This window comes from Varanus komodoensis, unplaced genomic scaffold, assembly GCF_004798865.1.
Source record: "Varanus komodoensis strain SLA01 unplaced genomic scaffold, ASM479886v1 scaffold19, whole genome shotgun sequence".
Classification (NCBI taxonomy): domain Eukaryota; kingdom Metazoa; phylum Chordata; class Lepidosauria; order Squamata; family Varanidae; genus Varanus; species Varanus komodoensis.
This window is the reverse complement of record NW_025335550.1, coordinates 295755-323370: the sequence shown is the minus strand read 5'-3', so window position 1 is coordinate 323370 and position 27616 is coordinate 295755. Positions and strand designations below refer to the sequence as shown.

At 39.7% G+C, this 27616-nt stretch overlaps 2 protein-coding genes across 5 annotated transcripts in view; one reads left to right on the top strand and one right to left on the bottom strand.

Annotated features, from left to right (window-relative positions):
- Window positions 1-27616, bottom strand: part of CEP89 (centrosomal protein 89) — a 60736-nt gene that overhangs the window by 22140 nt on the left and 10980 nt on the right. For 2 of the 4 annotated variants that reach the window (XM_044427810.1, XM_044427812.1), the window contains 13 exons: window positions 26943-27039; window positions 24126-24154; window positions 23127-23181; window positions 20796-21014; window positions 19043-19185; window positions 17662-17712; window positions 16609-16692; window positions 15862-15965; window positions 14120-14235; window positions 11444-11624; window positions 9614-9781; window positions 7870-8011; window positions 6687-6776 (listed from right to left, as the gene is read on the bottom strand). In XM_044427810.1, coding sequence (XP_044283745.1) covers window positions 6687-6776; window positions 7870-8011; window positions 9614-9781; window positions 11444-11624; window positions 14120-14235; window positions 15862-15965; window positions 16609-16692; window positions 17662-17712; window positions 19043-19185; window positions 20796-21014; window positions 23127-23181; window positions 24126-24154; window positions 26943-27039 — 1479 coding nt within the window. The remainder of the gene's footprint in view (window positions 1-6686; window positions 6777-7869; window positions 8012-9613; window positions 9782-11443; window positions 11625-14119; window positions 14236-15861; window positions 15966-16608; window positions 16693-17661; window positions 17713-19042; window positions 19186-20795; window positions 21015-23126; window positions 23182-24125; window positions 24155-26942; window positions 27040-27616) is intronic. The other 2 variants (XM_044427813.1, XM_044427811.1) reach the window with 2 other exon arrangements.
- Window positions 820-2580, top strand: LOC123022230 (E3 ubiquitin-protein ligase RNF182-like). The gene has a single exon (XM_044427814.1). It carries the CDS (start codon window positions 1804-1806, stop codon window positions 2578-2580), a length of 777 nt encoding a protein of 258 aa, XP_044283749.1. The 5' UTR covers window positions 820-1803.

Here is a 27616-nt window from a genome sequence, read left to right as displayed (position 1 = left end):
AAATAAAATGACGGCCACCACTGGAAATGTGCTCCAAATTCAAACTTACAGAATCGCCTCCTAATAAAAACTGCTTTCTTGCTGCTGCTGTCATTTGTAGCCTTGCTTGCTCTCGTTAAAATTCCATTACTGTTGCACGGCAAAGTGCAGGGTGAAGGGCCAAGGCTAAACCAGTTCTGCTGAAAAGGAGGTGCAAACAGGGAAAAGTACCTTTCCAAGCCAAGCAGGGGAAAGTGTGAAGTGCACAGTCACACCTATTTACTCCTCAGTCTTTGCAGCTTTACACTGTGTATTCTTAGTAAACAAAGAAATGTCACAGGAAATCTATATTCAGTTGGTGATGATTCTGAAATGGTACATAATACCTCTGTTCAATCATGTTAAATATACTGTGTCATTAAAATGAGCTGCTGTGGGAGCCTCTTTGTGAGCTTAGACACAGAGTTCAGTGTTACAGAAGCATTTGTGCATGATAATAAATTTGTCTCCAAGGGAAAGCAAACTCTAAATACTTGTCAAGGTTGGATTGTAGCAACTGTCATAACTAGTCTCTGGGTTACATCTATCTGAATGTGTATGTGTAATCATTTCTTTGCCACATTGATAGATAACAGTGTCTAAATATGCAAGTTGAGTTTTCATTCATGGCTCAGTCCTGTGTTAACTTATTACATTCCATTAGACTTACTCCCAAGCTAAGTTCATATTGGATTGGGGCCAAAGCATGGCGCAGATACTTTTCCAGAGGTGCTCCCCAGGAGAGCTGGGAAGAGGTGGGTGATAAGGAGGAAGACTCAACCTTTCAAAGAGTGATTCTGCAGTCACCGATGAAACAAATCTCATCAAACAAATAAATATGAATTTGCACACTGAACATTTGAATGTTGCTAGATTCATATTTTACATATGATGTAATATCTGGAATTATATCCAGGCCCCAATGGGGGAATGAGCACTGTCTATCAGATAAAGTGCTGAACTTGCGATGGAAAAGAGTGGGCTCAAAGCTTTGTTCAGCTGCATTCCGTCTGAGTGACCTCAGGCCATCCTCTTTCTCAGCTTCACTAGCTTCTCAGAGTCCTTATGAGGATAAAATGTATGAAAATGCCATGATGACTAGCTGGAGCAACTTGGATATCACATAGAAATATAGTAATGAGACAGATCAAGTTCTTTCTAAGCTCAAACCTTATTACCCAAGACCCAAATTCTGCCTGATGACATTTCCTGACATTAGGTTTCAAAATGATGCACCTATGGCTCAGTCGTGGAGTACATGCTTCACATACAGAAGGTTCAAGGTTTAATTCTGGCCATCTTCAGGTTGGGTAAGGAAAGAAACTTCCTTGATATCCTGGAGAGCCACTGCTGCTTAGCAGAGGAATTACTGAGCTGCACAGAGCAATGGTATGACTTAGTTATAAGGCACCCTCCTGTGTTTCTAAACATTTCAGAATTAGGAAAACAGGGTATGAGATTAGAACTGATTTTCTTTCAATGCTGATCAAATATTTATTATTGCTTTGGAGAGGACAAAAGATTATGCAACATACTGATCCACAATTCAGGGGACCTGCCAGTCTGAGCTTGAAGAAGCAATTTCCTTTAGGATTCAGTTTGAGTAGTGGGATATAAAGCAAGACCGATCCAGTAATGTGAATGCAAATGATATAAAACTATGAACAGGATGCTGATGACAACCCATTTTAATTTAACTTTTGCAATCTGTTTTAACTTTTATCATCTGTTTTTCCTGTAATTAAATGAAGTTCCAAAATATACTCTAGGGATAACCAAAAGAGCATGGTCAAAGGTATGCAGGAACTTACTGCTCCTTTCTTTTACAGTGTGCCTAATTTAAAAATGAGTTATCCTCACACCGAGGGGGAAGAAAAAATACTGAACGATGAGCTAGAATGCAAAATCTGTTACCAGAGGTTTAATGTTCACAGTCGCAAACCGAAAATCCTGGACTGCCTACATAGGGTCTGTGCTAAATGCCTGATGAAAATCCTTCACGTCGGAGATGGTTCTCCTTGCATTAGCTGTCCTTTCTGCCGTCATGAGACAGAACTGCAGGAAGAGGAAGTGGAAGGACTCCCTGATGATACAAACATCATGTCCAAACTCACAACAAAAGACAAAATAGCATGGAGTTCGGACAGCAAAGAAGTTGTCTTGACACCAAAGAACTTGGCTTCTTCAAGTCCATCCCATGGGTCATCAAACTGCTTGGTGATAACAATCATGGAAGTACAAAGAGAATCCACAAGCCAAAACACTCTCTCAGATTATTACCCAGATCATAGTTTTGACTCAGTGTCCGTAAATTCTCACAGCCAACTGGACCAGGATGTTTTCTCTAAGCTCTGTAATCATGTCCCCAGAATACTTGTTTGGCTACTTGGATTTTTCTATTTTGGCTCTTTGCCACTTGGAATCTATTTATTGGTGATTCAGAAAGTGACCCTTGGAATTGTCTGTGTCAGTCTTGTTCCATCCAGTCTAACAGTGTGTCTTGTGTATGGTTTCTGTCAATGCCTCTGTCAGGGAATGTGTGACTGCTCCGCTAGAAACTGACATTTTAAAGAAACAGAGTTTTGGATATTAGAATTATAGACCTTCAAAAATACATCCTATTAAAATTTAATAGGCTTTTAACTACTGGCAACAAAAAGGGGACATTTATGCATTAATGATCCTAACGTTCATTCTAGCCTCCCAACATTTTGTCATGCCTTGCTAACTGAGCCCTGAAAGGACAACAGCCCCTTCTGTGTACTTTAGAACAAGATACATCGAGGTAGAAGGCAAAATTCTCACTCCAAGCAGTGGAGTCACCCTAGTGGGCAGAGGCAGTTTAGTTCACACCCACTAGTGTCCCTGAAGGCATTGCCTCAAAAGTTGTCCACAAGACCCAACTGCTGCTGAGAGGCACTCCTCTCCCAGGAAGAGCAACATCCCTCCTTTGCCTCCTAATGTAGAGAAAACACAGTAGTTTTGTAACACTTCTGCCAAAAAAACCCAAAAGCAAAATAGGGATTGGGAGGAACAAGACAGACTGAAAGGCATATTTGATTTGTGAAAACAGGTACTGGGGGAGATTTAGAAAGATAGCTATGGCCTGGTTTCTTGCTCTGCTGCAGCAAAGAGCTCTGTGCCGGATGGGAAGTGCAGGAGGTACCGAAGCAAAGGGGAAGGACTGCAATTCTTGAAATTATCCCCTATATGTCTAATGCAATAGGCCTTTACCTTGTATGGAATAAAAATGTGAGTTTGTGTGTGCCTGCACAGTCTGAAAAACTGATTAGCCTAAGCACTATTAAGAAAATTATCCCTCATCCTGCCCTGAATATTCAAATAACGTCTGGAAATATCTGGAAAACAAGTACATTTTTAGATAGAAACAAGTCAAAAAACAAAAGAATTATAGGATGCCCTTTTAGACAGCTGGTTATGATGCTGACACATTCTGAAATAGGAGGTTTCTGCTTCATTGTATGGACTAACCTGTTCTGGAATGTTGATATGCTTTGTTTCCAAAGAGACATTTGGAAACCTTTTCTTCTAGAATACACTGCTACTATTGTTTCAAAATATTCAATAAACAATTATAACTGGGAGAAAATACTTTTAAAAATCATGTCAAATTTCATATTATTGTCTTGTGAGCAACCTTGCACAGTAAAGCCACCATCAAGCCTCTGTGCTGATATCAATCTGATGCTGCCTACCTTTACCTGAAAATAACCTGCACTAAAACGAATGGGCATAATCTAGCATTTGGAGGGCAAGCTGCATAGGTCTCTCTGTCCAAATGTATCACTGAAGCTAAGAACACAATGCTACCAAAACCAGCATGCAGGAGCTGTGTGCACAGGAGACTCTTCCTCGTGTATCTGCTGATTGTGGAGATGCAATTATAGCCTATCGGTAGTGTGAGCATGAGGATTCTAGCTGGGGTAGGCTAGAAGGATGCAAGTTACTCCTGTTCAAAGTACAAGCGGGCTTGGCTGGAATCGGGGAAAGAGAGGGTGACATCAGACATCTGCATGTTATAGGCCTTACCAGACATGGACACAACTGGCTGTGACCTGGAGGCTTCATAAGAAACAGGTTATGTTTAGAGCAAACAGAAGCAACTGGGCCTCCTGGAGAGTAGAGCTGTGCACTAGCTGCTTGAGCTATAGCGGTCGATGTACTAATCCTCTCCCAACTTGCTTAATACTACGACAGTGCAGCCTGCTGAATCCACAACTTCTAATAAAAGCTTTGGCCCTCCTTTAGTCCCACCATTGCAAGAGTCTTCCTTCTCCCTGGGTTGTGACTGCACGGGGCAGATGCTCAAGTATGCCTCTCTAATTCATCAATAAGGTAAGAAAGGCCTCTCGTGTATCCAAAGATAAGAGAAAAACACAGAAACTGGTCTTTTTAGTGACAGCACCATAGTGGCAGATCTTCCTTTCACATCTTGAACATAAGCATTTTCTCGAAGGATTGCACTCTCTGGCTTCATATTGCAGTGAGGGCTGAGCAATGTTTCCAAAAATATAATTCGGGAGTTGACATTCTGATTACACTGCTATTTAGAAAATGATCCTAATCCAATTGGGAAAGCATGGTTTTAAACTTATCCCTTATTTCTTTTTTAAAGTGACATTTTTCAAATTACAGTAGAGTTCAAACCTTTCATATTAGAGCATAGAACATACTTGTTTTCTTCAATACAAACAGCAACTGATATAAACGGTACTCTTAGGGCTGATTCATTTCTGGACATAGCAGACAGTGTTGCTACAATGAACACCATAAGACGGATGGAGAAAAAAAATGGGCTTGAAATCATATGAAGACATCTGCTGTGACCCCAGTAATGGCTGCAGTTCTCTGGCACTAGTTTACAGATATGCATCTTCCCATGGTGCTTCAGTTTTCATTACAGGTTACACATCTGCAAACTACACCTCTGCAACAGAAAGTACTGCCAAACCCTTTGTCATTAACTGGATTAATCTTCCTCAACCAGATGTCCACTGAATGTCTTAGACTACAGCTCCCACCATCCGAACCAGAAGCTCGGCTAATGTAAATAGGAGTTGTGATCCAACAGATCTGGAGGTATTCCCCAGGCATATCTGGAGAATACTGATCCAGGTTACCAGTTTTTGCTTGCCACATGCAGCTATCTATAAGTGTGCAAATATACCTGGATCAGTTTGTTCCCCGTTTTCTCAAAATTCTCAAAACTGAGAATTTTAACTGAGCTCTCTTAGAGGTTCAAACAGCTCATCCATAATCTATGAGATATTAAAATATTTTGATTAGAGAAAGTTACACCCAGCCAGCATCTTTTTCTATGACTAAAATAGAGAGAGAAAGAAACAAAAATTAGGGCAACTGCCAGTTTTAACTCCAGGGCTCTTGCTTTTAATCAAATATTTATCTTAAGGCTAAGCAGAAGAAAGAGAATGCAAAACAAGTTTGTGAAACCGAAAGGGCAAAGCTGCTTCAGCTTGAGGTAATTTGATGTTAAAAGGTTATGATGTTTATCATTACAGTAATGCTACAGAATAATTAAAATTGACATACTTTAAAACAACATCTACACTGCACATCCACTGTTGTCATTATATGAAAGCACACATTATTGCAATGCCACTTACAATCTGCAACTTTAAATAAAGACTTCTATATACAACTTCACATATATGAATTTTTACAAATGAAGAATTTAGGAACATGCTCTAAACATGCTTCCAAAGCAGTATCTGCTATTGAAAAACATACAAGTGAAAGTGGAATAATGGCAAAGCATTCCAGCAGTGACTGCCACAAAACCTTTTGGAGTTTCTATTTTATCCAAAAATCCAGAGGACTTAACACACCCTGGTCATTTCCTGAAGAATCCAGCCAAAAACTATCTCAGAGCTGCTAATCCTTTGACAAATTAAAAGTTCCCCAAAGGTGCCTGACTGTGAAAGAGTATGCTGAATTAGATGGATCTTTGGCTGATTAGATATAAAATGCATTATGATTACCATATGAAAATCTTGTCAGTATTAGCCCCATTTTGCAGTCTGGCTCAGTCCAGCCATGAAAACCCATCTAAGAGAAATAATTTGTAAAGTTCTATCCTTTTCTCAGGAATCCATCTGAGATGGGTTCAGGTTAAAATATCGTTGAAACATGCCCAGTCCCAACATGCTGCTTCCAAGATTCTCAATTAAAACAATCCTCCTAAGACACTGGTTCTCTCAATTCTCCTAATATACTGAATCTACCTGAATTTTAAATCTAATGAGGTAGTTCCTGTGGCTGTTCTGATCCCCCACACAGTTGTAACAGACTGTAGCACAGAGCTTGTTTTCACAATCCTGCTCCTTCAGGATAAAACAGTCAGAAAACAAGGATGGGAATAAAAGAAGTAGGGAAAAAACTATTATCATATTGTTTTACCAATGTTTTCCTACCAATCTTCATAGTTTAGACACATTTTCCAAGCACAGTACTGCAGAAATTCAATGCATAAGCATCAGCCAAAATCAACATTATGCAAAATAAGTGAATGTCACAGAATTTTTAACAAAAGCACATTTGTCTGACTGCATTTAAAAATTAAATTCAATATATAACCAAAATATTGTACTGTACCGCTTATACAGTGTTCTGCTAATTCTACTACTCACCTTCACTTTCTCTTCTAATCTTCCTAGACGTACGTTTCCTTCTATTATTTTGTTGAGAACACCATGCTTCTCTTTTTCCAAGCAACTGGCCTGGGAGAAAAATGGGTTGGTGATAAATGAATCTGTAAAGGATTCTGCTTTCTGAAAATTTCTACCAAATTCTTGGGTAGTTTGTATATTGCATAGGGAACCTAAGCAGGAGGGGCTGGCCATTGTGGGAAGGGGATGCTGGATTGGATATGCCTTTGGACTGATCCAGCATGACTGGTATGTTCTGCAATAAGAACACAGGAAGCAACCTTTTACTAGGTCAGATCACCTCTCCATTTTGCCCAGTATTGTATGCTCTAACTGGCAGCAATTCTGCACTGGTGCAGACAGAGGTCTTTTCCATGGCCTGCCACCTTGTATCCTTTTAGTTGGAGATTATGTACTCCTGAGTTAAGGAATAAATATTTTAAAACATTAATTTATCAAAACCAACTCTTCCAGCCCCCTGAAAATACCCTGCAGGTGAACTATGAATAGGATAGCCATAAAAAATGAGTGTAAACCAAGCTCTTCTGATAGAAGGTAGATCCTGGATCTTATATCTCTCCTAGTTTCCTTGAAAAAGAGTTTGGCGGTAAAATCAATGTTTCATCCTACTTTTATGTGAAGATAATTCAGCTTCCTGTCTGAGCCCAAGATTCTACTACAAAGTGCCTGAGGTTTGCTGCCTTAATTTATATAGCAAGTCCTTCATTATGTTTAACACAATCATTTTATGAAGCAATTTATGGAGTACTTCCACCTGTTCTTAGCAATTAGAGCACTATGTGCAAACATGAATACTTTGTTCATGATTGACTGCCATTTTGTAAACTTAGTTGTGTAAAGGCACAGCATGAATAACCAGAAGAATGAGGCTTTTGCCATTTTCAGGAAAATGCTATGCTATTTATGTAAATCACACAAAACTCAAACAATCCAACCAGTAGTATACACAACCCCTGAATATGCAGAATACTCAGAATAAGTTTCATTAAATTCAATGGTCCTTATTCATAGGTTTCAGTGTGTATGAGATTACAACCTTCTGCTCAAAACACTGTCCCACTTGACATAAATAGGATTTTCATTAGCTGGTGGTCAGTTTTTTGAATCAAAAGAAAAACATGCATAGGTAACCTTTTTAAATTACCAAATTTAAAAGATGATCACGTTCTTGAGTTATATTTTCTGCCAAGCTTATCAGGTTTGCAAGATACTGATGTGCTGTGATCTCTTTTTCCATTGATTCTTCCAACTGCTGCTTCAGAATACCTATTTTCTTCTGTGATCTCCTACAAGGTTGTTTGTTTTGGGTAAAAGGCAAAAAGATTGCTTAGAATACAATACAGGATTGACAATATTGTAATTCAGCTCTGGTATAATTTAGCATCCACAATGATTTCAGTGTTATTGAACCAGTTTAGCCTATAGCATAAATATAGAAATATTGCATTACAATTACACACAAGTGTCATGGTAGCAGGTCTGCATGCTAAATCTTCAACAAGTAATCAAGAAAAAATGCAATCATCTGTGCTTAAATATTTGCCTGGGGGACAGGTAACATTGTAAGAACTTGGCTCATATGAGTAATATTCTAGGCATCCTGTTCAAATTTACAGCTCTTATTTCACTTAAACAGATACAGCTAAGACAAACACTGCTTATTCTATCCAGTAACAGACTAAATAGCAACTTATTCTTCCATTCCATTATTCTTGCTAATGAGTTTCAGTGTACTGGGACAATGGACAAGTATTAGATAACTATTTTAAAATGTTTTAAAATGTGCAATTAAATAAGGTGAAACATACCAGATTGCCTCATTTAAGCTTTTGGTCATCTCACATTGATTCTGCCTTCAATGGCTCCACTCCAGTGAACCCTTTTACCACCTGGCAACAGCATTTCTAACTTTGGGCCCAGCAGAAATACAACACAGCAGGAAGGCAACCTGCAACCTTCCAGATGTCTTGATCTACAACTCCCATTAGCCCTAACCAGAATGGCCAATGGTAGTAAGACATGATAGGAGTTGTAAACCAAATGTTCTGCAGGATCATTTGATGTCCAAGCTATTCAGAGTGCACTCAGAACAGGCATTCTGGAATTGTACTTTAGAAAATATTTTAAAATTGCTTTAAATTAGGACATATCACCTTGCTTATCATACATTATGATTTACAGTGTTTGTACACTGTTACATCTTGTCAGTTAAAATGTTTATTTTTCCTCACATAATTGTAGCAGTGGCAGTTAATCAATGAGGCATTATTTTTGCCTGGTTGTTAAAGCTGTGACTAGAATTGCCTCTCCCTTCATTATAGTATGATTGTGCTTTTTAGCGTGTGCTAAACTTTTATGACCTAAACAATCTGCTGTGAGCTGTTAACTCACAGTGGTAATGCAAACCACCTCTCAGTTTTGCAGGTGCATGTTCTGTGCCCCCTTTATAATGGCCTTCAGTTATGATGAGAGTCATGCATGGCTATGTGAATTTCCCCCTCCCCTATTTTGCACTCTTAAAGTCACCTGGTTGCCTATGCAACGGGAACTGTTGCTGGAACAGCAGAGTATGAGCCTAAGGGAGTCCCTTTGTGTGGATTCTCTACCCGCTTTGCATTCATAAATTTAAGGTTCCTCTTTCTTAGCTTCTCTTGGAGATTTAGAAGATTATACTAGCTCTGGAATCCCTTGGCCCGACTCCTACTGAACCTCTGTTCCTCTGGCCAAAGTAGCCTCCAGCTGCCAAATGTTTTCAACCTCAGCAAATTGTAACTTGTAAGCCGCTAGTTCAGCAAGCTTCAGCAAAGGGTGTGGGGGCATATACATAGGATACTTGTGCTAGGAGAAAAACTATTAGTTAAAAGAAACAAGAAAGGAAATACTGAAACCTCTTTGTCTTCTGTGCCATTTCCAATTCATCTTCCAGAGCCTTGTTTTCAGCCACCAGGTCATTTTTCTCTATAAGGAGGCTCTTTTTTTCTGCTTGCACCGATGCTAGCTTTTCCATTAATACCTGTGCTTCTTTTTCTCTCCTTTCTTGTTCCTCCTTCAACTGGCTACAGGAAAACAGTAATGAAAACCAAGCGTCAAAAGTAATTATTTCTCTTGTAGAAACAAACCATTATGGTGAGAAAGTATAATTATTTCTTTGGATGAGTTTTACTGCAGATGTTAAAAGCTGCAATTAAAGCAAAAATAGTTAACTGAAAACATTCTGCTCCATTCTGAATTTTGTGTGTGAGACAGAGAGAGAGAGAGACAGAGATGAGCTCTTCATGTAGCAAGAAGTAATGTATACTCAGGCTTAGCTACAGGCCAGACAGGGTTCAGTCAGAGTTAGGACAAAAGCAGGCATGATGTAGAATATGCATTTAAAATTAATGCACATTCAAAAAAAAAAATTTAAACAGAATCAGCTGAAGCTAGTGGATAATAATTTTCAAAGTTGCAGCAGACAAGGAGAGGGAATGTAACAGTGGCCCTAGGTAAAAGCTCATTCTGAAGTTAGTATTTGCTTTAAAAGAAATCCCCCACTGACACCTATGAGGAACTTCCTCCCAACACAAACAGCTTCAAAAGATGGATTTTGCTCAGGATCCTGAGGAAAAAATTCAATTCTCTCTCCATGCCTATTGCAATCCTGATAAATATCACCCCCTCCAACCTCACTTTTTCTTTTGGTATCTCATCTAGTTTAGTCCTAAGGTTGCAGACCGATACACATTTACCTTTGAGGAAATCCCAGTATAACATCCTATAATGCTCATTGATCAGGAGACCACTATTGCCATCTCTTCATGCTAACTTTTTAAACAGAAAGTGCCATCCTGTTTGCTCCCATGTGGGAGGCTAGTTTTAAAATGTACTGTGAGTGACAAAGATAATCACTGTTCCCAACTGCAAATGGGCTGGAACAACAAGACTTACAACAAAACCTAAACCCCCTCTTTTGCTCCCAGCTATGCAACATTTGTATCAACACCTTTTGCCATAGCAAAGAATCAGTTACAGATTAATCTGGAAGACTGAATACAATATAACATTTGTCTATTGTCTATGGCTTTGGATACACTTGCCTTAGCAGAATGTCTTTAAACTTAATCAGCTTGCTAAGAGAGAAAACAACTTTATATATTACACTTGAAGTGATATCTAATATTACTTGAAGTTTAATGGTACAGAGACAATTAGGCTATATTATACCACATATTAAGTGGTTAAGCAGGTATTTTATATATAAACAGTCCCAGATTAAATCCTGGAATCTCCAGATATATAAACCATGGAAAGCTATAACGAACAATGATCTGATTCCATAAATGTCAACAATTCCTAATTGAGATTAAGGGATACTTTGGCACAGGTGCTTCCTATGGTTGACGCTAACCCAATTCTCTGCTTCATCAGAGAATGCAGCTAGTAAAATATTCTAGTTAAACATGGAACTGATTAGCTAAACCAGACCAGATTAGCTAATTATGGTTAAAGGCAGAGGGAGTACAAGATTTCATGGTCTGCTCTGATTTCTAAGCCTGAGGCTAAAATGTTAGTTCCACTGTATATTGGATCAGTATTGCCAGATAACTTTAACAGTGCAAAAGTGATATAATTGATAAAGAAAAATGCATTAACAGCAGCAACATGTAAAAATATAACAATGTTGTCAAGTATGGAAACCTTTAAGATTTTCTCTGATTTTTCTGTTATTATATGCTTACCTTTTACATTGATTTACCAAAGCAACATGCTCCTTCCTACTTATATGATCTTTAGTGCTATCTTTCAGCTCTTTGTATGCAGAGTGCAATTCTTCCAGCTGCTTCTGATGCTCTCTTGCTTCCTCTTCTTGGCACTTTTTTTTAGCTTCCAAAATCATTAGCTGTTTTGTCAATTTGGAAACTTTGAAAGAGAAAATATAAAACACGTGAGGCAAAAAGTAGCTATCTTAGGAAACAAGAGCAGAGTGCATATAGTTATTCTCTTCCAGGATCATTTCCTGACTTTAACTGTAACAAAGGTACTTTAATATACTTCAATATAGTAAGTTAAATAATTTAGTATCATTTTAATTGTTCCAAATCAAAATTGGCAGGAGCCAGTGTTATAACAAAATTAGTGTTATGTGATCAGACTGCCTGATCCCTGTTGTTAGACTGGCTGTTACATTTTGCGCAAGCTGCAGCTTCCGAACAGTCCTCAAGGGCAGCACCATGTAGAGTGCATTTCTGCTGGTCCTGGGGGACTTCAAAATTCACACTTAGGACACCCTGTCCAGGGTGGCTCAGGATTTTGTGGTCACCATGCCAACCATGGGACTGTCCCAGCATATTGTTGGTCCAATGCCTGTGGCAGGGCATACTCCAGACCTGCATTTCTGGGGAAGATTTGACGATGATGCACTGAGTGTGGGAGACTTGGAATTAGTCACTTTGTAATGGGCAGACCACCTCCTGGAGAAATTTAGACTTGTGGCAGCTTTTCCCTTCTGCGAGGGTGTGGGACCCATTAAGATGGTCCACCCACAGAAACTAACAAATCTGGATTGTTTCCAGAGGATTCTGGGAGAGTTTCTGGCTGACATGGCTGAGGCTCCTGTCAAAGCCCTCATTGCTCTGTGGATTGCAGAAATGACCCAGGCTGTTCATCTGATTGCTCCTACGCACCCTCTCCATGGTAGAGCTCATACAGCTTTGTGGTATACCTTGGAGTGGAGAGTGATGAAGTACCTTAGGAGATGGCTAGAGTGCAGATGAAGAACTCCCATGGAATGCAACAGAAACCTGGCATGTGCTTACAATCAGGTATATTTTGAGGCAGTGAGGGCAGTAAAGAAAAAATTCCTCGCTGCCTCTATCCAATCCTCCCTGTGCCACCCAGTAGAGCTTTTCCAGTCTGTCAAGGGCTTCTTACCTTCTGGCCCCAGGAACACATTGGAACCATAGCTGGCCTGCTATAAGCTTCTTGCTGGGCACTTCCAGAAAAAAATCTGTTACATCTTCCAGGACTTGGATTCCAGAGTTATAGCAGTTGAATCAGTGGAGATAGCTAGAGCACAGTCTGCTTCTATTTTATTAGATGATTTTCAGTCAGTACAGCTCTAGAATGTGAACAAGGTGCTTGGACAGGTTCCGGCAACCACCTTTGTATTGGATCCTTGCACCTCCTAACTGATAAAAACCAGTAAGGAAGGGATAACTGGCTGGGCCAGGGAGGTCATCAACACCTCTTTGCAAGTGAGAGTACTCCCATACTGCCTTACAGAGGCAGTGGTGAAACCGCATCTCAAGAAACTCTCCCTTGGCCTGGAAAATTTGAACAACTACAGGCCAGTAGCAAATATTCCTTTCCTAGGCAAGGTTACTGCGAGGGTGGTTGTCAATTAACTCCAGGCACTCTTGGATGACACTGATTAACTGGATCCATTTCAATTGGGGTTCAGACCTGGTTTTGCCATGGAAACAGCCTTAGTCACCATGCATGATGAACTATGTCAGGAGTGAGGCGGGGGAGTGCAACCCCGTTGATGCTGCAGTACCTCTTGGCAGCTTTCAATACCATTGAACATGGTATTCTTCTGGAGTGGCTGGCTGAGGTGGGAATGGGGGGTACTGCATTGCAGTGGTTCTGTTCCTACTTGGAAGGCCATCTCGAGAAGGTGGTGCTTGGGGAATACTGCTCAGCCCCGTGGATGCTCCAGTATGGAGTTGCTCAAGGGTCTGTTCTGTCCCCCATGCTATTGAACATCTGCACGGAGTGGGGTCATCCAGAGTTTTGGAGTGTGCAGCCATCAATATGTTTATGACACAAAGTTCTATTTCTCCTTTTCATTGTCAGCAGGTGAGGCTGTGGATGTGCTAAACTGGCTATGATAATGGACTGGATAAGGGCTCAATCCAGCCAAAAAAAAAGATGCTGTGGGTGGGTGATTCCTTTGGCTAGATGAAGAGTGTTCAACCTGTTCTAGAAGGGGTTGCACTCCCCATGAAGGAGCAGGTTTGTAGCTTGGGGGTGCTTCTTGATTCATCCTTGTCACTTGAGGCCCAGGTGGCATCGCTGGCTCGGGGTGTCTTCTACCAGCTTCAGCTGGTGGCCAAGCTGCACTATTACCTTTACAGGGATAACTGGCTTCAGTAATCTATTCTCTAGATTAGATTACTGCAATGCACTCTACCGGGGGCTGCTCTTGAAGAATGTTCAGTAGCTAGAGCTGGTGCAAACCATGGCAGTCAAATTATTAATAGGTCCAAATATATAAAAGCAGTTCTAGCCCACCAGCATCGGCTCTCTGTATGTATTTTAATTTATTTATTTGTAAGCCGCACCAAGGCTTCGGCGAATGGGGCAGCCTAGAAATTTTCTAAATAAAATAAATAAATAAACAAACAAAATTTTACCTTCTTGGACATGTTCGCTGAGGTTGTCTTTTGCTTTTGTTTGTTGTATTTTAAGTTGTTCCATCAATACTGTATTTTCCTCTATAACAAGCTTGGCCTGGCTTTGCAGCTGCTGCCTATAAAAATGAAACGCCTATTAAACTTACACTAAATGAAAGAAGAAACACAAGTGAGGTTTATTAGGACAGGTCTCGAACATAAACGTTCAAAGATAAGCATATGACACACATACACAGCATTGACTATGGGTTTTTTGGTGGATCCTCAGCAACTACTTTGTTTCCCAAACAAAGGGTATGGCACTTAGTGGAGCTTCCTGCTTAATACACATTAAGTTCCATTTTCTTGTGAGGTGTACATATATAAAAACATATATTGGATCAGGGACCCCCAAGCTTTTCAAACTTGTGGGCATATTTGGGAATATTAGTAACTGCTATAGGCACCACCATCAAATGGTTACCAGGGAGGATGTGACTAGTTACATAATGGCTGCAGTAGGGGCCTGGCTAGTCAAAAGCAAGTTAAAGGGGTGTGTGGGACTAGAACACACTAGCAAGACTAGAAGATGAGAAAAAGGAGGAAATAGCAAGGGAAAGGATTAGGGGAGAGAACGAGCAGGCCAAGAGGGTTGAGATGAAGGGAAAGGCAACAAGCTTAACACCTGTTAGTACCACTGGGAGGGCCTGGCAAGAGCCATGTTTAGGGCCCCTACATTACATGGACTACATACAGCAACTTAAAAATTAACTAATTAGAGCATCCTTGAAAAAGAAAAGGCTTGGCTTGAAGAGATATAAAATATTGCTACTTTTTAATAGACCAAACTACTACTTGACCCAATATTTATTAAAATAAACATAGTCACAGTATGCAAGTGAGTTTAAAAATAGGGTCTCCTCTCCTTTCAAACAGATCTGTTATAGATACCAAATATCTGGATAGGCTGACTCCAATCTTTCATTTTCCACCTAGACTCCTGTCAGTATGTTCTAATTTTAGAAGAAGACTGCATTTGCAAAGAATGGCAAACTATGGCTTAGTGTTAAAAGGACGTATCTAAATTACTCCAAACAAAGCATTAGTTTCATGAGCTGCATCCTTACCAACTCCCCCTCTTGTACATTTGGGTGAAGAACTTCAGCAGAGATTTCAATATGAACTAGCAATTCTGGTTCAATGTATATTCTAGTCATTTTCTCATAAACCAGGGATTAAAAAGATGTTAAAACAAACCATGAACCCTAGTTAAAACATAACCCAGTGTCAAGATTCCTTAACAAGTAAACTAAATTCAGATAGCTTTTCTCCTAGCCACAGGGGAGCAGGAGAAGCAAGGTAGGAGCTCCGACACTGATTCTTCTCTGAGGTTGTTAAAACTTATTAGTTCAAAGTGACTATTACATACTTAAGATCTCTTAACCAATCTTGTGTTAAGTGATCCCTGAGTACATGTATTTGCTTAGAAATCTAAGTGCTAGATCAAACCAAAGAGGGTCCAGACAGTGTAGAGCTACAACAATTCTCAGACTTCCTCTGTCATTCTGAGTCTAGTCACACTGATCAGGCCAAACAGATTCTAGAACCCTTGACTACCAGACTTTTATTTTTCCATATACTATTTTTCAACTTAAATTATTCTGGATTTTTACATGATCTAATTTTGCTGAAGATCATCATTTTTCCTACAATAAAAAGTAACTAATACATAGTTTAATAATTTAAAATAAGAACACACTTGCCATTCTTTGGTGGTAACAGAACTATTTTTACTTAGTTGCTGGTGTAACTCCTCATTTTCCTTTACTATTTCTTCAACTCTTGCTTTAAAGTTCTTCATGTCCTCCTGGAAGGGTAGCAATAAAGAACATACACATTATAGATGGCCTGTTTTAAGTTCATGTTCTACCACCACCACCACATTGATTTATCATCTGTTTCCCTCTTACAAGGAACATAAGGTAACTTACAAAGTCCTCCACTTCATTTTAACCTCACAGCACCTGTGAGGTAGGTTAGGCTGAGTGTGCGCAACTGGCCCAAAGTCCCATAGTAAGCTTTATAGTCAACTGGAGACTAGGACTCAGCTCTCCCCATTCCCAGACCAAAACTCTAACCAAGACACTACAATCACTCTCTGGAGTTATGTTTACTCCTCAAATATACCCTAGCCTATTTCTTGACATGGTAGTCTTCTATGTGTGGGAATGAATGGATGGATGGATAGGTAGGTAAATATAGTTAAAAAGGAGAATGGATTACATGAGCTCCTTTAGATCTTTCCTTTGAACATAGGTTTATTCCTTATCAGCTCTTTGTGAGTTAAGATGGTAGAAAGGAAGCCCTACCTGAAGGAAAAATCCAGAAAGCATGTGCTCTGAGCATGTGTAAAGATATGTGTATACTCTTCATGCTATATACATTACATTGTAAAAGCACTTTTCCATTTATACTATACTGAGAAACCATTGAAAAAAAATCCAACTTGCCTCATGCACAAGAATCAAGTTTTCTTTTTCCTTCATTCTGTCTTCATATGCCAACAGAAGAGGAGATAAGTATTTCATATCCAGCTTTAAACAAAAGGAGGACATTTTAATCAAATTAAATTTACCTCAAAATTACAAATTCTGTTTAACAAAACTTAGTGAAGATCTTTTTAAATGCCTGAATAATTCCAGCAGACCTATGAAGTTAGAAAAGGATAAGAACTAACACTAAAATACCACCTTTAAGTGGTTGATATACTGAGACAGTAAGATAATGCACCAAGGAGGAGGAGTTAATTAAATAGCCTATTTCAGAACAACTCTCCAAAAAGCAGGAGTGTTATGATCACAAGAACTCACATGCCTTTCAATTTTCAATTAGATATCTGTTGCAATTATATAAATATCTCCTGAAGAAACCTACTTGAAACATGTACACATTGTAATTTTAAAAGTTTGGTAAAAATGCATCAGTTTTGCACTCAAAGATGATTTCAACTTCTTTTTTTGGAACCTTCCCCATACAGATTGTTGGTAAAGGGCCTATGCCAGGACCTGAGAGAGAGAGCATCCCTGTATAGTTATTTAATACCATCAACTATGGATGACTGGGCCCTGTTTTAATGGTTCCAGTTCTATTTGGCTGTGCTGCCTGAAGCTTATCCTTGATCTTTGGTTATTGGTGTCTGAGATTAAAAGCAGAAAGTCTTTTATGCCTTGGAAAGGTAGGAGGGAATACAAAAAAGTGTAATAAATCAATAAATCAAGCACACCTACCAAATCTGTAGTTGCAAAATACTGATAATTTGAAGTTGAATATAGATATCAGAATACAGTAATTCATTAAGCAGCACCTGACTCTCCAATATGACACAGAAGTACAATGTAAGTGCATAGAAGTACAGTTTTAAACTGTAGCTAAATTAAAACTATAAACATTTATCAATCAAGTCACCAAAGTAGCTAGAAAAAATTGGTTCAACACGGTCTGAAAACATTTAGTAGCAAATGCATAATGTACTATAAACTGAAAAATGATGGCTTTTTACTTACCAGCCATGGGGGTATTGGCTTTTTCAATGGCAGACTTCCAATTTTCAGACTCTAAGATAATAAAAAGCATATGTTACACCTAAGAGTTGCACAGCGAACATCCTGTACAACTGGGTTCTACAATCTATTGAGAGGCTGTTTTTCAAAACAGATTTTAATTGGTGCTACAATTCACATGCTGTAACTGAGTACGATTCCAAGAAGCTTTTTAGGTACCTTCTCTGGCCAATTCTGCAATATACTGAAGCTGCAGTCTCTCACTGCACAAAAGATGTATCTGCTATGATTGGGTCTATTTCCCAGATGTATTCCATGTACCAGAATCTGCCCCATGTTTTCCAAGATGCTACCGTTTTCCATTAACCTGTATTGCAAGGTACCTGGTCACCACAGGAATGTATACCGAGCACAGAGGAAATCTCATCAAAGAATTTCCCTCCCTCCCCCTGCTACCATATCTCACTAGCCTATTGCATGATGAGAATGACTGAATCTAGGTGAATCTCAGGATCATGTACTCACTCTTCTGCCACAGAAGGGAGACGGGACATTTCCCATCTGAGTTCAATTAACCAGTTCTGCTTCCTTTCTGATTAACTGAACCCTACACTGTGATTAATTATAACTATGATTTATTCAAACATAGACCATAGTTTAAAGTTGGTTTGTTTCAACAGCACATATATAGTATTAACCACAGATCCTCATATTCTGACATAAATAAATTTGGACAAAAGTCTCCAAACTCTTCTTTGCAGCTTCACTGGAGCAAGAGTGAGGAGCACATCAGCTTGGCACTCTGTCACCCACTAAAATATTGTTTAGTGCAGTGAGGAGGAGCTTGTAATGTTCCAGACATTTTGATCTATAAAAAGCAGCCCTTTTCAATATAGCCAATGCACTAGACCAAAACATCTGGAAGGCAAGAAAATGCTCACTGCTTAGTACAATGCCTGAACTGGATGATGGAGCAGAGGACACAGACTCTGGTAAAGAGGCTAATGTCCTTATTTTTCAACTATAACAAAAAAGGTAATTCACCAATGCTAGAACAGTACAGCAGGACCCCTGTATCCACTGGCTCAGCTACTGTGTTTTCAGTTAACCACAGTTGACCTCAGCCCAAAAGAAAAGTCGTGAAGTGCCATAAAATGTGCTTCCTCTAAGTGAAAATTCTTGATTTAATATGGAAAGGAAAAAATCCATATGCTGAGGTAAGAATGAAAGAAATTATAAAAAAAGAAATGTATACAGTATATAGCGTTTGCTATTATCTGAGGTTTCAGACGTCCGCTTTGGAGCTTGGAACTGATCCACACACATAAGCAGGTCCTGCTGTACAATTATGTTTGTTTTAAAAAAACTTGAAAAAGAGCATTACCTCATTAGGTGAAATTGGTCTGTATTTAGCTTGATATCGACTCAGTTCTGCATTTAAACGATGAACAGTCATTTTTAGACTGTCATTTTCATCCACCAATTCCTGGGCCTGCTGTCTTAATAAAAGCAATTCTGCATGTTCCTCTGTATTAAAAAAACCCCAACAATTTAAAAGTGCGTTTGCTTGTGCAAAGATCTGTTAAGTCTAACAGAAATTGAGACTAGTGTATGATAAATATCTACTCTGTAAATAGTAACAGTAGTAAATATATACTACACATATAAACTTGAATAATGAAGGACCCACTAAATCAAATGGATCTGACAAGGTGTACATGGCAGACTGCTAAAGGCTTAACGAAGTTCCTGCTTTTTGCTGTTAGTTTGGACCTGCAGAAACCATGCAGGTCAGAAGCTGTGTGAAGGCCTGCTTTACAGTAATGTAGCTTGTACATCAACCATAGTACTTCATGGAAAAGTCTGTGCATGCAAGATGGGGGTATAGTTGAGTGATAAATAGTTCAAGCTTGCCATACAGAAAATCCCAGGTTCAGTTTCTGGCATCTACAGTTAAAAGAATCAAGTTGCAGAGATGGGAAAGGCCTGGTGACCTACTGCCACTCAGAGCAAAATAAAGGATTAGATGGAAAAACAGTCTGCTTTATATAAGCAGCTTCCTAAGTTCTTCTGAGGTGCCCATCTCCGAATAAAGCTTCCTATACTGCCTAGTAAAATAATGGAAACACACACTCCCCATAACATATATGCATATTTCTGAAAGACAACACATTTGCATTCCTAGAAAAAGAATAAATGAACTACTATCCTTCTCAATTATTTTTATATGATCTCAAAGCAAACAGATGGAAATGGTAGAAAACCCCCATTAATAATATTTGATGGTGATATTCATTTTTACAAGTGTCACTATTCCTTCATGCCAAAGAAGGATCAAAGGTAACCAAAACAAACTTCCTTGATATTTTATGATGTGTTTCTAAGGGCTCTGTCCAGCAAAGATTTCAATTACAGGCTGGATCATCATCTTTCAGCTGCTGACCTGGAGATCAGAGGGTTCACAAGAATGTGTTCAACTGATCTACAAAGAAGGGAGCCAGCTGAGAGTCTCAATGTAAGATGAGAAACCTTTTCCTCAAGCAACACAAACAGACCCATCCTCTCAGGAATAAGTTACGCCTAGTTTTATAAGATCCCTGGGAGGAACAAGGCAAATTCACTTTGTATGCTAAATGAGTAAGATACGTCCAACCTAACCTGGCTTTGTCCTACCCTACAAGAGTAGGATGGAATCTTCTATTTATATGCATGTACCATATGCATATAAATACAAGCAGATTTTAGGACATTTTTCCTAATTTTGAATCTAGACACTGGATCCTTAGGTAAAGAACAGCTATTGAATCACTGGCTTAAACCTCATATACTGTCTATTCAAGCAGCCTCAACTAAATTAAGCAAACACATTTGCATTAACAAGGATAAAACAATTTTTCTAATACTGGCATTTTCTAGATGAATAATTCATTTTCAACTAATAAGAATCACTCACATTATATACTATCATTAACATTCAAATACACACTACATTCTTACCCTTCAAAAATTATTTCAGTTTGTGTCAGATACATTAAATAGTGTCAAATAAAGAGGGAAAAGGTTCAACAGTATTGCACTGTGTTATCCTAGTTCACATATAAACATGCTCAATTATGGTTACAATGATTCTTTCCCACCTTCATCATGTGAATTCTGTGCAGTTTCTTTAAATTGTTTATTTTCATTTTCAAGTGTCTTAACTTTTAACTGGAGTTCCTTCACTTGCTGCTTTTTCTCCTCAAGTTGTGAAAAAAGGGTGCAATTTGCATTCTTTATATGCCAATTCTCTTCTTTCAATCTCTGCAGCTTTACTCTAGGGAGATCCATCTGTCCTTGCTTTCTGCAGATTACTACATCTATCAATGAAATGGAATAGAATATTCAGCCACACATACATTGGAGCTTCTTGGTCAAAAAGCTGCTCTCCTATCACATAAATTTAGAAGAAAGCATCATGTATGGAAGGCTAATTCATTCTAAAGTAAATACTTAAAGATTTAAATATTCATGATCGCCCCATAATTCTAAACATTTCAACTTTTTTTGTTCCAACTGAAGATAAAACAAAAAATCCCCTAAAGATTTAGCCAACTCCATATACTCTACCTAATGTTTCCAAACTATACCATACATTAATTCCACCAATTAGGCTGAGCTAAATCAGTAGCAGTAACAAAATTATTTATGCCGAACGCAGGCATGTTGATTCAGTAGCAACTTTTCATCACCTGATATTTTGCAAGTAGCAAATACTGTGGCATAGAAAATTGGTACTTGGGCTAGTGCTAACAAGAAAAAAAGAAAAACTACTTTTCCCAGCTGTAAAATATGGGAATAATTTTAAGAGCTTTTCTATTATTAGAAAGCTTGCTGTGTAAAATGAACTAAATCTTTCCAGATCTAGTCGCCTAAGGTGAAGAAAACAAAGCACGAGTATATCATGTAAAGCAAATTCAACTGAAACATTTATAACTGAATTTTTTGGTAAAGTAAATGAGTAGGCCAAGTAAAGAATATGTCACAGCAAGCTAGCACACCTTCCCTAGGTTCACATGTAACAACTAACCATGCATTAACCAACCCATTGTCAGGAATACGTGGATATGCTGCCTCCTAATCACTTCCTGATAACAAACCACCTCATTCTTGGATTATTTTCTGCAATGTCTGAACCCAGAAGTCTGGGCTGTTGATGGGCATTCAACCCAGAGTTTGTTGTTGGGTTAAACTTTCCGTCGTTTACTTCTCAACTATCCAGAATTCTGGGTTTGCCTGTTGCAGCAAACAGAGCAGTCTTGGATCATTTTGTAAAGAAGAGCCAACAGAGTCGTGCCACGCTCCAAACTATTGATTAATTAACCTATGGATCCACATTATTTATTTATTTAAACCTTTTTTTAATATCATCCACTACCAAGGTCTCAGGAGAGTTCCACAGTAAAGCAGAATAAAACAAAATAAAAATGCAGTTTTCTAATTGATTTCTGGCAATAAAACCAGGTCTTCCTGCTCTGTCGAAAAAACCAGGTCCAGAGTGCAGCCTCGTTCACGTGTTGGGCTGGTGACATGCTGAGACTGCCCCATGGCTGTCATGAAGTCCTGAGCTGCCCTGGTCAGAACAATCTTGGCATGGAGATTGACCCCAACATCCTCAGGGTCCTCAACACCAGGTTCGAGATGATCTCAGCTCAGGCTGGAGTCTGCTGGGCAGAAAGGTGCATGGTACACCAGCAGAATCCCCAGTCTGTCTTGATCACCCAACACCAAGTGCAACACTCAGGACCCAGCCTTGAAGAGACAGGAAACCCTGAGAGGGAGATTGAATCTCTGTAAATTAGTGCCATGCCCCCTTCTCTTCCCTTCCTTTTTAGGCAGGGTTGGTACCTCACCAGATCCCTGGGCAGGCACAGCTGGGTGAGCACTATGCCCCCTGCTTTTCCCACCCAGGTCTCTGTGATACATGCCAGGTCAGCCCCCTCATCACGGTAAAATCATGAATGAGGGATGTTTTATTTTGGACCAACCTGGCATTCAGCAGCAGCAGCACCAAGCCTAAGGGCTGGTTGATATCACTGTCTGATAGCTTCCGGCTGGTCAGGGGAAACAGAAAAGGGGACAGATACTAACCATCTGCATCCCCTTCTTCTGCAGTAACCTGTTAACACGTGAAAAGGTTCTCACTTGCTTCTCCAGTACTGTTATAAGGAGATTCTAAGCAACCATTTCCTTTGTAGTATAACCACTTTAACTAGCAGTTTATTTTAACTATGGTTAGCAGAAACAAGCCAGCTTTATAAGCTCCTAATGGTTATACCAGAGGTAACAGAGGAAGCACATGAGTCTGAGACTCACCTAAGCTCATTGTAATATTAGAAACTATGGCATAGCATCCAATCTGATTTGCAGCATCTAACTTAACTAATTTACAATCTTTCCTTCTTTCATTTTGTTAAAAGCAGAATTAGTACCTGAGGATGGTGGAAGCTTTTCATTCACTGGATTTTCAGTTGAGGGTTTTTCCACCTACCAAAGAAACAAAATCATTTCATCTAATTTCCTGTTAGAGTTCCATTTTCCAATAGAATTGGGTAGCAACTTCAAGAAGAATATAGTGAACATTTAAAACCTTGCAGGTATAAATTTTTTAAAGGTTTTTAAACTGTGATATTACTAAAATGTTCTCCGACAACATAAACAAAATTATTGGTGCCTGGTATATGGGAGGAAAAGATAGCATTACAAGATAGCATTAAAAAGAAGCAACCAAGATAACCTAAGTTTGCAAGCAATTATGTAAAATTGTACATTATTTATACCTCATTTAACTGTATCCCTCCTTCTACATTCATCGTGCATAACATATGATCTTGAACACCCTTTCGTTTGTTTGACTATTCAACCCCTATTAAGTAGATGGTAAAACCATAAGACAAGATGTGTCTTAGCAACAGAGGTCTGGGTTCTATGGCTCAGCTCTAAAGACTAATTTTAGTTACAACCAAGTGTTCAGATATGATGGAAGTGATTTTTTGTTTTTCTTAGTAACTATCATAACATAATCTATTTTCAAAGCTCCATCTCAGTTTTCAGATGGAAAATATAACAATCCTGGCCTGCTTTCTAGGGTTGTTTTGAGATAGAAGGCAATATGGACAGCCAACCCATGAATTAAAGCAAAGTCAGTTTCATCCATGCAAGTATTACTGCATATGTGCACCTTATCCATGGTACAATGGTGTCAGAGTAGGACTGCAGAGACCCAGATTCAAATTTCTACTCAGCTATGAATCTTATAGGTTACTAACTCACAATCTGACCTACGTCGTAGGGCTGTTGTGAGAATAATGTAAGAGGAAAACCATGTATGCTGCCCCGAACTTCTTGGAGAATAATGGGATGAATAAGGTTAGCAAGAAACCTAAATGCATTTCTAAAAACATATGTGAATACATTTATGATCATTTTACCTTAAAACTCACTCCAGCCTGTTCAATTTCTGTAAAAATAAAGATAATATATTTAAAGAAATTCACAATTCACTACCTAACTTGGAAGATACTGGAGAAGTACAACAAATTTCAAAACTTCTCCCAACTGAGACACAGCTTCAATCTTTTTCTATTTTTATAATGAGGAGCAGTGCAGAAAGGCTTCCTGTATGCCTCTCCCATTTCTCATTTCATCTGTTTGAGTGGAGATACTGGAATTAAAGTTGGTGTGCTGTCCCCATTGAGAACACTTCTATATTTCAATTAACTAGAGTTTTGTGTTTAATCCAAATCAGCAAACTATGGTGAATGGTTACCAAACAGGTCAGAATATGAAGCCATAGATGAATGCTGGCTTAATAATAGAGGGTTCACAAATATGCAGAAATGTCTATGCATGTGCACCTGAACATGTTTAGAATTACCCTTCAGACCTCTTCCCTGAACTTGCTACGGTCAGGGGTGGAACTGATGAATGAGAAGAGAATTGACACATGTGCCCACATCATCTTTAACACCTTCTGTCTCATATATTCAGGCTGAATGCATAAATAGGTTTTCTGTGAGTTTATTAGGCTTAGGAATGAGAACAGCTGAGACATGAAATGCTAAGAGAAAAAAAGAAAAAGGAAAACAGAATTCAATGGAAAGAGGAAACTGACTTGCTCAAGTCCCTAATAGCTTATGATAAGTATCCTGGGCTAGGTAAGGGTTTTGTGCAGGAGAGAGATATATCATGAAGTTAAAAAAAAAACCCTATCTATCTATCTATCTATCTATCTATCTATTTAAAACATTTCTATGCCGCCTCATTCGCAAAGAGCCTCGGGTCAGCTTACAAAACAGGCACAATATACATAATTAACCATTATTATTATTATTATTATTATTATTATTATTATTATTATTATTATAACATTTCTTAAAATTTGGAGACATCTCGGCTCAATATAAAACCCATATAAATAGACAATTAACAATTAAAATAACTTTTAAATAAAAAGGTCTTGGCCTGGCGCCGAAAAACAAATAACGATGGTGCCAGGTGAACCTCTCTGGGGAGCGCATTCCATAGGTGGGGCACCACCACAGAGAAGGCCCTCCTCTGGGTACTCACCCTCCTAATATCTTTCACGGAGGGTTCCTGGAGAAGTGCCTCTGCCACTGATCTCAGGGGGCGGGAGGGCATATATGGACACTAGCGCTCCTTTAGATAATCAGGTTCCAAGCCATTGAGGGCTTTATAGGTGATAACCAACACCTTGAATTGGGCTCGGACTTCAATGGGAAGCCAGTGAAGCTGACGGAGGACTGGGGTTATATGAGAACAATGCCCAGTCCCCATCAGCAACCTGGCAGCTCTATTTTGCACCATCTGAAGTATCCAGACCGACTTCAAGGGCAGCCCCACGTAGAGCGCGTTACAGAAGTCTAATCGGGAAGTTACCAATGCACGTGTCACTGTTGCCAGGCAATCGTTCTCCAGGTAGGGACGCAGCTGATGGATCAGCTTAAGCTGAAGGAAGGCGCTCCTCGCCACTGCCGTCAACTGAGCTTCTAATGACAGCTCTGGGTCAAGGAGCACTCCCAAGTTGCAAACCCTTTCCCTAAGAGGGAGTGCAACCCCATTCAGGACAAGGTCCAGGTCCCCCACCCCGAAGCCTGACCCACCTACCAATAGGACCTCCATCTTGTCTGGATTGAGCTTCAGTTTATTGGCCCTCATCCAGCCCATTACCTCGGTCAGGCACCAGTTCAGTACAGCCACTGCCTCACCTGGATTAGTTGAAAACGAGAGGTAGAGCTGGGTATCATCAGCTTACTGATGATTCCGCAGCCCACACCTCATAATGACCTCTCCCAGCAGTTTCATGTAGATGTTGAATAGCAAGGGGGACAAAATGGACCCCTGCGGAACTCCATGGCATAACTGCCATGGTGCAGAGCCACAGTCCCCCAGCACCACCTTCTGGAATCGGCCATTGAGATAGGAGTGGAACCACTGCAAAGCAGTGCCTCCTCCTCCCAATCCCACCAGCCCATCCAGGATACCATGGTCGATGGTATCGAAAGCCGCTGAGAGGTCCAGGAGAACCAGCAGGGACGTACTCCCCGTCTCTCTCCCTGCACAGGTCATCATACAGGGCGACCAAGGCAGATTCAGTACCATACCCGGGTCTGAAGCTGGACTGATATAGGTCCAGATAATCAGTTTCTTTCAAGAGTGCTTGGAGTTGTCCTGCCACCACCCACTCTAACACCTTGCCCAAGAACGGGATGTTGGCCACCAGTCTATAATTGGTGGCCATCTCTGGATCCAGGAATTCCTTCTTTAGGACTGGCCGGACTACCGCCTCCTTTAAAGGGGCAGGTACCCAGCCGTCCCTTAGAGAGGCGTTGACTACCTCCAGGATCCAGGCCCCTATCCCGTCCTTGGCTTTCTTAAGTAGCCAAGATGGGCAAGTATTCAGAGATATTTCAGCAGATGAGAAAAAAGAGGATATCTTTCCCCCATTCAACAGATGTGTGCCCCTCATATATTCCTGTAAAATGATCAAGTTTCAGCTAGAGCACAGGGGGAAAATATCCTTTATCCCTCTCTCAAGCCTGAAATTCCATCTCCAGAAGGCCACAGAACTACAAGGTCTCTGGCTCCAGGCTCGCTGGAGTGATATGTGGCAACATTTTGTTGCAAGTCCCAGCTAGTAGACTCTGGAACATTAATCAATTTGATCTTTTGTTTTATTTTTCATGCTGCTTCATAGCATTTCATGTCAAAGCAAGAAGTGACTTTACCTTCCACCTGGATATTTGGATGAATGAGAGAACCAAGTTCAGGGACAGAAGAATCATCTTCCTCACCATTGCCGTTACTTGAAACTGGGAGAATTTCCTAAGTAAAATTATTACAGTTCAATATATAAATCTACAGTCCAACCTACAAGCAATGTGCATGCTCAGGTACATGATAGCTTCCTGAAACTACTACCTAGAGGCACAAAAATCCCCTAAGGGCAAGTATATATGCTAGGGAGAGTTCTAGCTTCTTCTCTCCTGCTCGTTCACTGCTCACAGTACATTCCTTTCCTCATCCCCCAATTGCCATTCTCTGGTCCCCTTTGTCCTGTTCCACTCTACAGTCCCCATTTTCTACATTCTCCACCCGCATGCTTGAGCTCTCCCACCACCTCACACTTCACCAATTTTTCACTGAAAAGGGTAGTCTAGGCACTGCAACCTGCATTACTACGTTTTTCTTAAAATTAGGGTAAACCACTTTGGAGGCCTTTTTCAGCTAAAGAGTACAATAAAAATGCAGTCCAAAAATAAATTATCAAAAAGTGCTAGAGAATTTCCTATGCAGGGTAATACAAGTGGCATTTCTTGCACTGTCATGGCATTTATCAATAATGCTAGTGATTAAACTCTGTACAGGATGCTTCTGCTTCTTATTCATGCTTAGGCATGAC

Excerpts from the sequence above, each read along its gene's own strand:
- LOC123022230 (XM_044427814.1), top strand. The coding sequence starts at position 1,804 with ATGGTCAAAGGTATGCAGGAACTTACTGCTCCTTTCTTTTACAGTGTG.